The 16,695-nt window shown below is 34.3% G+C and overlaps 1 protein-coding gene across 7 annotated transcripts in view; it reads left to right on the forward strand.

Moving 5' to 3' along the window:
- The window catches only part of KIAA0586 (KIAA0586 ortholog), a 105,822-nt gene that overhangs the window by 26,896 nt on the left and 62,231 nt on the right, over positions 1-16,695 (forward strand). For 6 of the 7 annotated variants that reach the window (XM_036842470.1, XM_036842467.1, XM_036842471.1 and 3 more), the window contains 6 exons: positions 1,774-1,968; positions 3,432-3,619; positions 5,426-5,539; positions 7,076-7,156; positions 14,086-14,279; positions 15,610-15,728. In XM_036842470.1, coding sequence (XP_036698365.1) covers positions 1,774-1,968; positions 3,432-3,619; positions 5,426-5,539; positions 7,076-7,156; positions 14,086-14,279; positions 15,610-15,728 — 891 coding nt within the window. The remainder of the gene's footprint in view (positions 1-1,773; positions 1,969-3,431; positions 3,620-5,425; positions 5,540-7,075; positions 7,157-14,085; positions 14,280-15,609; positions 15,729-16,695) is intronic. The other variant, XM_036842468.1, reaches the window with a different exon arrangement.

Consider the following 16,695-nt stretch of genomic DNA (forward strand, 5'->3'; position numbering starts at 1 on the left):
TATTAGACGCGGTCTACATTCACTTCCCCCTCTGCCTTTAAGTTTCTGAGCATTAGAAGGGAGAGAAGTTACTGCTAGGCACCTTTCAGATTCTGTATAGCACCTACAGTACGAACATGGAAGCAAAGGTATCCGTACCACCTCAGAGGCCCCCTCCACTGAAGAACCATTTGTCTGTAGCAAGTAAATTAAACGGCAGTGTTTTCTGAGGTGGTTGCCTGGAAGCCCAGAATTCAAACTAATCTACTGTATTATAGTAAGAAATAAGCAACAGCATCCCTTTCAGACTAAACAAAACTGGGTGGAAACTAAGAAGAAGAAAAAGAAAACCTACCTTAGGTCTAGCTAAGGTTCAATTAAAAATGTTTTTAAAAATACCTTTTATGTGTCCATCATTATTATACTAGGTATTGTGAAGGCCACAAAGAGTAAAACATTGTCTCAATCCTCTTTAACTGGAGGACTTCTCTGGTGGCACAGTGGTTAAGAATCCGCCTGCCAACGCAGGGGGACATGAGTTCAATCCCTGGTCCAGGAAGATCCCACATGCCATGGAGCAACTAAGCCCATGCACCACAACTACTGAGCCCGTGTGCTGCAACTACTGAAGCCCACGCACCTAGAGCCCATGCTCCGCAACAAGAGAAGCCACTGCAATGAGAAGCCCACGCACCACGACGAAGAGTAGCCCCCTCTCGCCACAACTAGAGAAAGCCCACACACAGCAACAAAGACCCAACACAGCCATAAGTAAATAAATAAATAAATAAATTTATCAAAAATAAATAAACATTCAAGAAAAATATTCCTTCAATTGAATGAATGAATACTTGAGAACATGATGAAAAAAAATATAGATGTGGTACTAAAATTTTTCTTCCTAGGATCATAAAACTATATTTAAAAGTCTAGATTTATAAAACTACTCTTATATTAAAAGTAAAAAGTAGAAATGTCAGGTATTTATTTATCAATAGAAAAGATTTTAGTTTCTTTTCCTTTACAATTTTAGTTTTCTTCACTTTGGTCAGGTTCCACAGAAATTTATGTTCTTCTCCAGAGAGACAGATAATCAGAAAAATTTCTAATTATTTAAGAATTCAGGATTTAATATCTATATAGATTTACTAAATAGTGATTAAAAAATGTATAATGTTATTAACTTCTGCAAGGTTTTAATAAGTATAGAATTTGATTATCTGCACATAATTTCAAAGGATAAAGCCTGGTTATTCAGAATAATGAGAGGATGAAAAAATTTTCAATTCCAAAAATGATCATTAGCTTTTTTATACTCATAGGAAAAAACGTAATGAGGTAAATAATACGTTCTGAATATTCTTTTGAATCTTTATTCAACATTTTTTTTCTAGTTATTGTATCTTTTCTATCATAGTAGTTGCACAAGTTGTTACATCTATTCAGATGTTAAAAAACCATGACCTGCAGGTCAGCTGCGTGTTTTTATAAATAAAGCTCTATTGGAACATAGCTATACTCATTCATTTAAGTGTTGTCTATGAGTACTTTCATGCTACAACAGCAGAGTTGAGATGTTGCCACTGAGACCACACAGCCAATGCTAAAATATTTACTCTCTGACCAATTAAGAAAAAGTTTGCCAACCCCTGGTTTACTTATATTTTGGGGCCCTGTAACCTTATTATATAGAATGAGATCTTTCTGTGAGGAAGGGTTGCTATATTTGTAGATGACTGCATAGTAGATGTTCAAACAATATTTTAAAATATCTGCCATTGGTGATTATTATAGGCACTAAAGTAAAGTCAATAAGAACACAAACTGACTTTTATGCAACAAAACCTACAAAGACAGATTCTAAACTGCAACATACCATAACTACACTGTCTCCTGGTGATCAGCAGTATTTGTTCAGCCCAAGCCGGGAAATGCCTACTTTTTCAGGTACACTGGAAGGTCATCTAATTCCTATGGCAGTTCTTTTAGGTAAGACCCAACAAAATATATGGGGTAAATTTAAAAATTCTAATCAGCAATAGCAGAAATTACAAAGTGATACTGACATAGTAGTCACCTACCTTTTCCTTTATGTGTTGTTTGTATTTGTGAATAGGGCCTCAGAATGTGTCTTTGTGTAGTAGCAGTCTCTGAAATGATGCTATATTTTCACTTACAGGAAACATTCTTTTGGTATTTTATAGTATATTGCTGTAGATGAAATGAAATTAAAATAATGTTTAGACATGACAGACATTCATAATAATTAAAGAACTTAAGGATTTTGATTGGTTTAATATCATCATGTCTTAGGAGAAGTACTTTGAATTACCTTTTATATACCTTTGGAATAGGCCGTGATAAGTAAAAATTATGTAGTTGTGTGTTCTAAGCTAATTGTTTGTTATTAACTTATCTGAGGTCTCTCAGACCCATCATTGTAAAAGTTGAGCAAATAATTTTTGTTCTCACACTAGCTCTTCAAACTTTGTTAGCTATTTTTTTCTTTCAATGTCACTGCGATTCTTAATTTTGATGAATTATTTAAATGTGAATATTTTTCAACATAAGAGAGAATTTTTTATTTTTGATATTATGGGTTAATGGCATGTCAACTTGGTAGCTGTCTGTTCAAACATGTCTTCTACTAAAATAATGGCTGATACTTATAAAGTCCTTACTGTGTGCCAGGGACATATCTAAGCACTTTATATATATTAACTTATTTAATCCACTGTATAAAACGCATGGTAATGTACCAATTTTATAAATGAAGAAACTGAGGCACAGGAGAGTTCAGTAATTTGTCAAAGTCCACATAGCTAGAGTGGAGCCAAGATTCAAACCCAGGCAGTGAGACTTTAGAGTCTGTGTTTTTAATGAATGCACCGCACTGTCCCTCTTTACTTTGAAATTTAGGAAACAAGTGGAACTTTTGAAGTGAAAGGTAACAAAATTTTGACAGCTATGATAGTTAGCAGATAGTTGGCCTACGTGCTGTTTATTGGTAGTCAAACACTAGTATTTTGTTGTCGGTTTTATTTCTGTCTGTTGCTGCTCTATGAAGATTTGAGAATAAAAATAATACAACACAATGCAATACACTTTAGTTTTGGCTTTGCCACTTACTATCATAACCTTTGGCAAATTAGGTTATGTCTCTAAACCTCTGCTCCCTCAACTGTAAAATGTGGATAATATTAATACTCCATAGGCTTATTTAAATTAGATAGCGTATGTGAAGTGTTTAGTACATATGAGCGCCTAATGTTAGTCGCTGCTAAAAGGATGACATGGTGAGTATGAGGACAGTGGTGATGATAGAGGAAAAGGTGATCGCAGATAGTGCTTTCCTTTCCTATGAGAAGTTAGGCATAAAGATCTAGGTTTTAAATTAGAATTTTCTCTTTATTTCTGAAATGGTTGACTCCTTTTCCCCCCAAATTTTTTAGGACAAACCCAAAGTAATAGTGATTCCATGCCACCTGCTGGAGTAATTGTAAACAAGCCACACCCTGTAACAGTGACTACTTCTATTCCACCATCATCTCGAAAAACAGAAACTGGAGTAAAGAAACCTAACATAGCAGTTGTAGAAATGAAGTCGGAAAAAAAGGACCCTCCTCAGCTTACTGTGCAGGTATTCAGTGTGCATGAACAGAAAAATTTAAGGAAAAAAATATTTGGCTTAACTTTAGTACTTAAAATCTATTATATTGCTTCATGAAAACTGTGCTTTCATGATGGGTCTTTCCTTCTTTAAAACTATGATATTAATGTGATATTGCTATCCTTGTTCTGCATGATTTAAGCTACCTTTTCTAAGCTGATAACTCATATCCAGGTGAATTGATGATATTCCAAAGGGAACAATTCAATAGTTATAATTAATTTTAAAAAAGGCTTAATGTGTTTGTCTTATATAATTAATACTTTATACAAACATATATAAGAGGACTTGAATGAATGGAGAGAGAACTTATAATGTGAAGCTTCAATATTCAAGATGACAATTCTTCCTAAGTTAATGTATAATTTAAGTGAAATTGTATTAAAAAAAATAAAAGCCATGATTTTTTTAAAACTTGAACTTTAGGATCATTTTGACATTTGAAAGAACAAAGGTTTAGAAAAGTTAAAGTGTTTTGATACTGGTCCTATTTCAGAAATAGCCTTGGTTATTTAAAAAGAATGTAATATGTGATAGATAGTTCATTAGTCAGTGGGAAATAGGGTTATTTTAAATGAAATAATGTATGTTATAATTAGTTAGCAGTGTGGAAAATAGATCGGTTTTAGACTCTAAACTTTTACTGTATAGCAAGTGAGTTCCAAATAGGCAATAGGCTAAAGTGTAACTACAAAATATAAAAACATAGAAGAATTAGAAGATAATTGCATGTAGTCCTTATCAAAAATGAAGCTAAGTCTAGATATGAGAGGAGAAATCTTAGTTATGATAGAAAAGAGATTTGAATCTATAAAATCTAAAACTTATATATGTAAAAGATTCCTAAATGAAAAGGAAAACAACATACAGTGAGGACATATGAAAGGAATATGATAGAAAGTTTTAATTTTTAAATATAAAAACCTCCATAAATTAATAAGAAAACATAAGAGCAAATCTAGAAATATTCAAAGAACATGTATAAGACTCTACAGAAGAGGAAGTTATAAGCAATCAAATTGAGTAATTTAAATCTTGCTAGTTACCAAGGTAATGCAAATTAAAATAACAATATACCTCCATTTAAAAACTGTTCTTGCTGAAACACTTCTGTTATCTAATTTGGGTGAAGGTTGGGTAAAACATAATTAATTATGTTTTTGATGATGGAAATAGAGCTCTTCATTGCATTTTGGCAGTAATTACCAAGAATCTTAAATATTTATGCTTTTTGGCTCAAGAAGTTAGTCTAATATCTGGCTATCTAGCATAATGAAATAAGTCAAAGTTCAGGGAAAAAAACCCCTATGTATATATGAAGTTTTTTGGAGTGATATATATCTATCTATGTAATAGTGAATATGTAAGGAATATCCTAAATGTTTACCAACAGGAAATGATTAAATAAGGCATGTATTTTCTTGAAATACTATACACTCATTTAAAATACTATTATGAAGTCTATATGGAAGTATAGTAAGGTGTTTATGACCTAATTACAATGGAAAATCAGGAATGAAACTGTTTTAGATTTTAGCTATGCATAAGTGGATAGTAAAAACATAAAGGGAATAGTGAAAATGATGTTGTCTTAAGATAATAGGATTCTTTGTGTTTCCCTTTTATTTTCCAAATTTTGTAAAATATGCTTTCATAATTTATATTTGTTATCCATTGACTTTGCAATAAAAAGTTAAATATGTTATTGATAAATAGATTCACAAATATTTGAGTCAAAATGATGAAATGAAAGCTGGATGTTGTATTCTGTTTTAGGTATTACCCAATGTAGATATTGACAGCATTTCAAATGGTAGTGCTGATGTTGGTCTATCTCCGTCTAGTCCCAAAGAAGCATCTCCTCCTCCTCCTCTGAAAACCTGGATACAGGTATGTTCAGAAATGTATTCTATATCTTTGAGCAATGTCTGACTATAGATTTTTAACTAATGTTAGTCCATGCAAAGTCTTCCATTATAATATATTTTAATAATTTTGGTTTAAGGAAAAGATTCAAAACAAATGTGAAATTGCTTTTTTAAAAAATTAATTAATTAATTTATTTTTGGTTGTGTGGGTCTTTGTTGCTGCACGTGGGCTTTCTCTAGTTCCATCGAGTGTGGGCTACTCTTCGTTGTGGTACGCAGGCTTCTCATTGCGGTGACTTCTCTTGTTGCAGAGCGCGGGCTCTAGGCTTTGGTAGTTGTGGCACGTGGGCTCAGTAGTTGTGGCATGCAGGCTCTAGAGCGCAGGCTCAGTAGTTGTGGCGCACGGGCTTAGTTGCTCCACAGCATGTGGCATCTTCCTGGACCAGGGATCGAACCCGTGTCCCCTGCACTGGCAGGCAGATTCTCAACCACTGCTCCACCAGGGAAGTCCCTGAAGTTGCTTATGAACTCGAAAAAGAAAGTTTGTTTAATATCCTTACGTTTATAAATGTTCTGAAAATGATAATCCTTAGTGTAACTTTTTGGTAACTTAAGTTGTAAGACTCATATGTGAAGAAAGAATTTCTGTCTCTTTGGAGAAGAATCTTGATTTAAATGGGAATTAAATTATAGTTTTCCTGAATGTGAATTTTATAGTGACAATTGGAGTTTATGTTTTGGGTTGTTACTTTGTCGTCATACTATTGGCACGATGCAAAAATATGCATTTCTTTCTGATATTTATTTGCTGCTTGTGACTGAATGACAAAATTATGACTTTACTACACAGCAAAATAGCACTGTAACATTTCCCCAGGTTTCATCTATTGTAAGCAAATTTGTTCATTGAGGATACAGTTTTAAGGAGAGGAAGAACATCAGTTTTTCACAATCAGAAATAGTAAAATAGAACTGGCCTTGAATGGCTCTTGTGCCTAATTTTATTTTTCATCAATAATTTTTTTAACCAGAAGTTTATTAAAACATATATGATTACAAATAATTTTTTGGACTGTTCATCATTCTGCTCTCAGGAATTGTCTATTGTGGGCTTTGGTGACCAGATTATATATTATGAGGCCTAGAGGCTAAATTTTTAAAATAATTATTTTGTTTGTCTTTCTAAATTATTTGATTCTGTATCTGTCTTTTTGTGAGTTTGTATATGTGTAAACGTATATATCTATACATATAAACGCATTTCTTTATCTTAATTCTAGGAGAGAAATCACAATTATATCAACTTGATCAATTGACTTAAGTTGCATTGTTGGTGGAGTCGATAGAAAAACTGATACCTGGTTTTTTATAGCTATTGAAATGATAACTTGGAGACTAGCTTGGATTTCATTTACTAGTTAAATCAAGTCTGAGCAGGATATCAAAATAAAACATAGGGGCATGTAATTATAAGCTTATGCTATGGTATTATGATAAATTAGGTATAAATTAAAAAGACATTAAACACAACAAAAACTTTCTGAAAATGCTTTCTTAGACTCCAGAATTTACGAAGGCAGATGAAGAAGACGTGAAGTTTCCAGGAACTAACTTCGATGAAGTAATCGATATCATACAGGTAACAAAGCTTAGCAATCATGTGAATTTATTTTTCTACTAGCATTTTTTTACGTGATTTGATTATCTTTTTTTTTTTTTAAAGACTTCATTTGTTTTTAGAGCAGTTTAGGTTCACAGCAAAATTGAGAGGAAGGTACAGAAATTTTCTGTATGTTCCCTATCCCCACACATGCATAGTCTCCCCAATTATCAACATACCCCAACAATTTTGACTTGTTAAAATTGACACATCATAATCACTCAAAGTCCATGGATGACCTTAGGGTTCATTCTTTATGTTGTACATTCTATGGATTTGGAAAAATGTATTCATCATTATGCTATTATACAGAGTATTTTCTCTGCCCTAAAATCCTCTGTGTTCTGACTATTCTCCTTCCCCCCTACCCACCCCAGTCCCTAGCAACCACTGATCTTCTTACTGTCTTCATAGTTTTGTCTTTTCCAGAATGCAGTATACTTGGAGTCATACAGTATGCAGCTTTCTCAGATTGGCTTCTTTCACTTAGTAAAATACACTTACGTTTCTTCCATATCTTTTCATGGCTTGACAGCTCACTTCTTTTTAGCACTGAATAATATTCCATTGTCTGGATGGACCACAGTTTATTTATCCATTCACCTACTAAATGACATTTTGGTTGTTTACAAGTTTTGGTAATTATGAATAAAGTTGCTATAAACATCTGAGGGAATTCCCTGGTGGTCCAGTGGTTAGGATACCGTGCTTTCACTGCCAGGAGCCCAGGTTCAGTCGCTGGTCAGGGAAGTAAGATCCCGCAAGCCACTCTGTGCAGCCAAAAAAAACCAAACAAAGAAAAACAAAACAAAACCAAACATCTGGTTTTCTTCTGTGGACATAAGTTTTTAACTCCTTTGAATAAATATCAAGGAGCACAATTGCTGACTTAACATGGTAAAAGTATCTTTAGATTTGTAAGAAACCACTGAACTGTCTTCCAAAGTTGCTGTACCATTTTGCATTCTCACTAGCAATGAATGATAGTTCCTGCTGTTTCATATCCTTGCCAGCATTTGGTGTTGTCAGCATTCCAGATTTTGGCCATTCTAATAGGTGTGTAATGGTATCTTATTGTTGTTTTAACTTACATTTCTCTACCTCAACATAATAAAGGCCATATATAACAAGCCCACAGCAAGCATCATTCTCAACAGTGAAAAACTGAAAGCATTTCCTCTAAGATCAGGAACAAGACAAAGATATCCACTCTCGCCAGTTTTATTCAATATAGTTTTGGAAGTCCTAGCCATGGCAGTCAGAGAAGAAAAAGAAGTAAAAGGAATCCAAATCGGAAAAGAAGAAGTAAAACTGTTACTGTTTGCAGATGCCATGATACTATACATAAAAATCCTAAAGATGCTACCAGAAAACTACCAGAGGGACTTCCCTGGTGACACAGTGGTTGAGAATCTGCCTGCCAATGCAGGGGACACAGGTTCGAGCACTGGTTCGGGAAGATCCCACATGCCACGGAGCAACGAAGCCCATGTGATGCAACTACTGAGCCTGCACTCTAGAGCCCATGAGCCACAACTACTGAGCCCACGTGACACAACTACTGAAGCTCGCGCGCCTAGATCCTGTGCTCTGCAACAAGAGAAGCCACTGCAATGAGAAGCCCACGCACTGCAACGAAGAGTAGCCCCCACTTGCCGCAACTAGAGAAAGCCTGCGTGCCGCAACAAAGACCCAATGCAGCCAAAAATAAATAATAAATAAATAAATAAACTAATTAATTAAAAAAAGAAAACTACTAGAGCTCATCAATGAATTTGGTAAAGTTGCAGGGTACAACATTAATACACAGAAATCTCTTGCATTCCTATACACTAACAACGAAAGATCAGAAAGAGAAATTAAGGAAACAATCCCATTTACCAGTGCATCAGAAAGAATGAAATACCTAGGAATAAACCTACTTAGGAGGCAAAAGACCTGTACTCAGAAAGCTATAAGACGCTGATGAAAGAAATCAAAGACGAGACAAACAGATGGAGAGATATACCATGTTCTTGAATTGGAAGAATCAATATTGTCAAAATGACTATACTACCCAAAGTAATGCACAGATTCAGTGCAATCCCTATCAAATTTCCAATAGCATTTTTCACAGAATTAGAACAAAAAATTTTACAGTTTGTATGGAAACACAAAAGACCCCAAATAGGCAAAGCAACCTTGAGAAAGAAAAACGGAGCTGGAGTAATCAGGCTCCCTGACTTCAGACTATACTATAAAGCTATAGTAATCAAAACAGTATTGTACTGGCACAAAAACAGAAATATAGATCAATGGAACAGGATAGAAAGTCCACAGATAAACCCACACACCTATGGTTACCTAATCTATGACAAAGGAGTCAAGAACATACAGTGGAGAAAAGACAGTCTCTTCAATAAGTGGTGTTGGGAAAACTGGATAGCTACATGTAAAGAATGAAGTTAGAACAGTGCCTAACACCATACACAAAAATAAACTCAAAATGGATCAAAGACCTAAATGTAAGACCAGGGACTATAAAAATCTTAGAGGACAACACAGAATGCTCTCTGACATAAATCACAGCAAGATCTTTTTTGATCCCCCTCCTAGAGTAATGAAAATAAAAACAAAAATAAACAAATGAGACCTAATGAAACTTAAAAGCTTTTGCACAGCGAAGGAACCCATAAACAAAACGAAAAGACAACCCACAGACTGGGAGAAAGTATTTGCAAATGAAGTGACTGACAAGGGATTAATCTCCAAAATATACACATAACTCACGCAGCTCAATATCAAAAAAACAAACAACCCAATCAAAAAATGGGTGGAAGATCTAAATAGATATTTCTCCAAAGAAGACATACAGATGGCCAACAGGCACACGAAAAGATGCTCAACGTCACTAATTATTAGAGAAATGCAAATCAAAACTACAATGAGGTATCACCTCACACTGGTCAGAATGGCCATCATCAAAAAATCTACAAACAATAAATGATGGAGAGGTTGTGGAGAAAAGGGAACCCTCCTACACTGTTGGTGGGAATGTAAATTGGTACAGCTACTATGAAGAACATTATGGAGTTTCCTTAAAAAACTAAAAATAGAGCTACCATATGATCCAGTAATCTCACTCCTGGGCATATATCCGGAGAAAACCACAATTCAAAAAGATACATGTACCCCCGTGTTCATTGCAGCACTATTTACAATAGCCAGGACATGGAAGTAACCTAAATGTCCATCAATGGAGGAATGGATAAAGAAGATGTAGTACATATATACAATGGAATATTACTCAGCCATAAAAAAGAACAAAATAATTCCATTTGCAGCAACACGGGTGGACCTAGAGATTCTCATACTGAGTGAAATCAGACAAAGACGAATATCGTATGATATTGCTTATATGTGGAATCTAAAAAAATGATACAAATGAACCTATTTACAAAACAGAAATAGAGTCACAGATGTAGAAAACAAACTTATGCTTACCAAGGGGGAAAAGAAGGGGGAGGGATAAATTGGGAGATTGGGATTAACATATACACACTACTATATATAAAATAGTAGAAAAATAGTAGTAAAAAAGATAAGTAATAAGAACCAACTGTATAGCACAGGGAACTCTACTCAATACTCTGTAATGACCTGTATGGGAATAGAATCTAAAAAAGAATGGATATATGTATATGTATAACTGATTCACTTTGCTGTACAGCAGAAACTAGCACAACATTGTAAATCAACTATACTCGAATAAAAATTAATCAAAAAAAAATTAATCAAAAAATTTACATTTTGCTGATATATGATGTGGAGCATCTTTTCAAATGCTTGTTTGCCATCAGTACATCACTTTTGGTGAGGTGTCCATTAAGATCTTTGGCCCATTTTAAAAATTGGGTTGTTTTCTTATTATTGAGTTTTAATAAGAGTTTTTTTTTGGTATATTTGGGGTAACAGTTTTTATCAGAATGTGTCTTCTGCAAATATTTTCTCCCAGTCTGTAGCTTATCTTCTAATTCTCTTGACATTTGTTTTCACAGAGCAAAAGTTTTTAATTTGAATGAAGTCCAGCTTATCAATTAGTTTTTTCATGGGTTGTCCCTTTGGTCTTAAATTTAAAAAGTCATTGCCATACCCACGGTCATCTATGTTTTCTCCTATGTTATCTCTAGGAGTTTTATAGTTTAGCATTTTACATTTAGGTCTGTAATCCATTTTGAGTTAATTTTTGTGAAGGGTGTAATCTCTGTGTCTAAATTTTTTTTTTGGCCTGTGAATGTCCATTTGTTCCAGCACCATTTGTTGAAAAGATTATCTTTGCTCCATTGTATTGCCTTTGCTCCTTTGCCAAAGATCAGTTGACTATATTTATGTGGATCTATTTCTGGGTTCTTTGTTGTGTTTCATTGATTTATTTGTCTGTTCTTTCACCAGAACCACACTGTCTTGATTGTTATAAGTCTTCAAGTTGGATAGTGTCAGTCCTCCAACTTTGTACTTCTCCTTCAATATCATATTAGCTATTCTAGGTCTTTTGCCTCTCCATATAACTTTTAGAGTAAGTTTGTTGATATCTCCATAATAACTTGTTGAGATTTTTATTGGAATTACATTGACTCTATAGATCAATTTGGGAAGAACTGACATCTTAACGTTATTGAGTCTTCCTCTCCATGAACGTGGAATATCTCTCCACTTATCTAGTTCTTGATTTCATTCATTAGAATTACGTAGTTGTCCTCATATAGATCTTGTACGTGTTTTGTTAGATTTATACCTAAGTATTTCATTTGGGGGGGGGTGTGCTAACGTAAATGGTATTGTGTTTTTAATTTCAAATTCTGCTTGTTCATTGTTGGCATATAGGAAAGTGATGGACTTTTGTATGTTAACCTTGTATCCTACGAACTTGCCATAATTGCTAATTAATTCCAGGAGTCTTCTTGTTGATTTTTTCAGCTTTTCTACATAGACAATCATGTCATGTGCAAAGATAGTTTTATTTCTTCCTTCTCAATCTGTATACCTTTAATTTTCTTTTCTTGTCTAATTATATTAGCAAAGACTTCTAGTACAATGTTGAAAAGGAGTGGTGAGAGGGAACATCCTTGCCTTGTTTCTGATGGTTGAATATCTTTTGACCATCAGTATTATGTTACAGAGCTTTGAGAAACTTCCTTTTACTTTGCAGTTAAATATATTTTTATTTTAAAATTATAAGTTGTTATTCTGTAGTACAGTATTATCTTCTATATTACCTAGCTACCTCCATGAAACTTAATGATTGTTAGCTGTTTCCAACCTGCATCTCCTCTCTCCTGCTTCTTTCTTCCTTCTCCCTTATTGTTTCCCTTGGTTTCCCTCTCTCCAGTCTGTCCTTTCTTCGTTCTATTACATTTGTCTGTTTTCATTTCTGGATTATTGGCAAGTTCGCCAGTTAGTTCATATTGAGGAAAAAAGTTGTGAGAGGTCTAAAATCCAAGGGAAGAGCCCATATAGCAGGAAGAGATATAGAAATGATAGAAATGGTTAAATAGAAGGAGGGAAAAAGTAGCTGGAAGTAAAATATAAAGGATGGGAGAAAAGATCATAGAACTTAGAGACTACTTGGATAATGATGTGTCAATGAACTTTAAAGGAGACATTTGTTCATATTTCTTAGACTTTCAGAACCAAGACTAGTTTTGTCAATCATAAAATAAAATCCTATTTTAAACATTAAGCGATATGCACTACATTAATGTTACTTGCTCACCAGTGTGTCTTCTCATGTGAGCTCGACGTGAATGTTTTGAAGGTAAGAATATAGCAAAGACATTAGACAACTGTTCAATATATAAGTGAAAGGAACATTGTAGAAATAGCAAAGAATTTGGACTTCAAAGACAAGTGTTTCTGTCCTTGCTCTGCCACTTAATAGCTGTGGACTTCATTTTTCAATGGGACAATATTATTGAGTTATATTTTTTAAAGAGCCCTAACTTTTTTTGAGATACATATTGCATTATTTACAGATAAAACGATATGGTATCTGTGGTTTATTTCAAAATGGTGTGCAAAGGGGGAAGTGGATGGGGGAAGTATAGATGACACAGAGTTCATTATGAGTTGATAATTGTTAAAGCTAGGGAACAGGTAAGTGGGATTCTTATTATTTATATGTAACAGATATAGTGCATGAGCACTATTTTGTTCACTTTTAAACATGTATATTTTTCATAATAAAAAGTTTAAAAATTCTGGAAGTAACTCTTTTGATCATGATGTGATGGTACAAATAATGTGTAAGATGACCTAACTGCATATTTAAATGTAAATTATATGTTCTGTAAGAGTAAGCAGTAATATTTAGAAGTGTTAGCTTTACTATGATAATAAATTAATAAATTTATAGAGGGAAAGGTTAATAATGTTTTATGTAGGAATAACCAAGTTTTCTAGTTTGTTTTATGATTGTTTAAAATGAATATATATATCTTAAAATATTTATTTATTTATTTGGCTGCACCAGGTCTTGGTTGCGGTACGTGGGATCTTAGTTGTGATGTGCGGGATCTTTTAGTTGTGGCATGCAGGATTTTTAGTTGCGGCATGTGGGATCTAGTTCCCTGAGCAGAGTTGAAACCCAGGCTGCCTGCACTGGGAGCGTGGAGTCTTAGCCGCTGGACCACCAGGGAAGTCCCTGAATATTGGGCTTTAAAAACAGAATATAATTGTGTAATTAAGTTTCTTCAATGTGATTTATATGACAAATGCGTATACTATAAATAATGTGATACTACCAATTAGAAAATGCTATTGATTAATTTAGAAGTGTTGGTTAATTCACCTACCTAAGTTATCTCTACTTGGCACTCAGTAAGTGTTGAACAGATACATGAATATAATAGTTTTGTTTTTATTATTACCAGGAAGAGGAAAAATGTGATGAAATTCTGGAATACTCTGAACCAATTCTGGAGTTTAACAGAAGTGTTAAAGTTGTTTCTACAAAATATAATGGCCCTCCGTTTCCTCCAGTTGCTTCTACTTTTCAGCCCACTACTGATGTTCTGGATAAAGTAATTCAGAGAAAAGAAACATTGGAAAATAGCTTAATTCAGTGGTGAGTTTACAGTGGTGTTGGGGTGAACAGAATTATAGTAGCAAGTATAAATAGAATGTATGAAATTTTGGTTGAAAATCTTCCTTGTCTCCTTTTGTTTATCAAATTTTTCCTTTGCCGTAGTCACTGGACACTATCTGACATGATGCTGAGGGTTTAACAAACTGTTGCAAGTATTGTTTCTGTCCTTGAATATTTGTACTGAGGCTGTCTGTTATGACAAAAGAAGCTATTGCTGAGTAACAAAGCATTAAAAATGTGCAAGTTCTTTAACCCAGTGGTTTATTAACAGAAATTTATCCTAAGGAAATAAACAGTTCTGCTACTAGGCCATAGAATACTTAGCACTTATAGTGCTTACTACAGACAAGGCACTGTTTTGTTTGTTACTTATATAATAAACTCATAAACTCTACTTTTATACCTATTTTTACCTGTGAGAAACCTTAAAGAAGTTATGGAATAAACTAAACAACTGAATATTCATACAGTTATCATGATTGGGTTTAGAAAAATATTTAATGATGTAGAAAGATATTAATAACAGTGGTGCATAAATGAAGCAGGATACTAATGATGCAACCACAGTGTAGAAGAGCTCACTCAGAAATAAATGTGTGTGGGAAAAATATTGAAAAATAATACCAAATTGTTAACTAACTTTGTTTATTCTTGAATCTGGGATTGTGAGTGAGCCTTATCTTTTTTTTTTAACTTTTATGTGTTCTCTGATTTTTACAATGAACATCTATTACTTGTATAATAATAATAATTAAGAAGCCTGTTAGCTTCTGTAAAGAAATGTACAAAAGCAGTCTCTTATTGTGTTTCCCTTCCTTTTCCTCTCCTACTTCCCTTCCTAAAAATGACCTTGAAAGTAAATTTTCTTTCCCTTTTTAGAGGAAAACTACCTGTGTTGCAGTCTATATATTTATTTCCTTGAAGAGAGGGCAGCTGGACTTCTTTTCTAGCTTTGATCTTGTGGGGTTTTATATGTGCTTTCAGAGTAGGGAACCCAACATTTTAGGTGCATGATATGCCAGGTAATCATTGACCTAAACCTTATTTTGAATTTACGAGGGCTGTTAAAGTTTTCATTAGACTGATCAGAAAGATTTTAATTTGATAAACTGTCTCCCACACAGAGATTCGGTTTGTTTTTCTAGGAGATATATTTGAATTTTTTCTTCTTTCCGGATTCAACTTTCAGAATGACTGCTTTCACATGTAAATGTTTGTGTCCATGGGTACCAGTTATTTTTAAGGGTGTTATTTCTAACCATCTATACATTTCAACTAAATTTAGGAATCCTTAACTTTTTTCCCCCAGGGTAGAACAAGAAGTAATGTCAAGAATGATCTCTGGGCTTCTTCCAGTTCAACAGCAGGCCACAGCTGACATCAGTGTCTCAGTCAGTGAGGCCAGTGAGCCCTTGACTTCTGACATTGGTAAGTGAAATGGAATCTTTTAGCTTTTTTTGTTATTATAAGACAAAACCTTCAGGTTGTTGTGGATTTATATATTCTAGAGGTCACATAGTCCTTGGTTGACAAAAGATAAAAGTCCTCTTCTTCTCAATGTCACTTCCCAGTTTTCTGTAGTGGAAGTTATTTCTCCCTCACTCCCTTATTACATACTGCAGCATTCAGATTATGCTATCAGCGTCCATCCCTCCTACCCCCAATCTCTCCATTATTTCCCATAGCACTTTGTGTGCATTTGTTTGTGTGTCTGTGTATCTTTGTTATAGTAACCATCAAATTGTATTATGATTGGCTTGCATATCTGTCTCACTCACTAGACTATAAATTACTCACAAGTAAGGGTGATTCTCCTTTAGAGCCTAGCCCTTGACTGACACCTAAGAAGAGTTTAAGTATTCCCTGAATGGATAGATCCTCTTTCTTTAGGGAGCCCACACCATTCACCTCTTCTTCCTCCTTCCTCCTTCCTCTTCCTCTTCTCTCTCTCCTTCTTCCTCCTTTTCACCCTCCTCTCCTTCCCTCTTCTTCCCCCTCTTTCTCCATTAGCTTTTTGAGGTATAATTTACTGGCCATAAAATTCACCAATTCTAAGTGTACCGTTTGACAGGTTTTGTTAAACACAGCCACATGTTAGCCACACAATCATGTTATAGAAAAACATTTCCATCATCCCCAACAGTCCCCTCATGCCACTTTGCAGTCAATCCCTAACCCCCTCCCATGCCTACTAGACCCTAACAACCACTGATCTACTTTCTATCATTGAATTTTGCCTTTTCTAGAATTTCATATATATGTAATCATACAGTATTTAGTCTTTTGTGTCTGGCTTCTTTTATTTAGCATAATGCTTCGACAGTCATGTTGTTGCATATAGTAATAAATATTACACTCCATGGATGTACCATAATTTGTTAATCCAGTTACCAGT

Source organism: Balaenoptera musculus, chromosome 2 (assembly GCF_009873245.2).
Source record: "Balaenoptera musculus isolate JJ_BM4_2016_0621 chromosome 2, mBalMus1.pri.v3, whole genome shotgun sequence".
Lineage (NCBI taxonomy): Eukaryota > Metazoa > Chordata > Mammalia > Artiodactyla > Balaenopteridae > Balaenoptera > Balaenoptera musculus.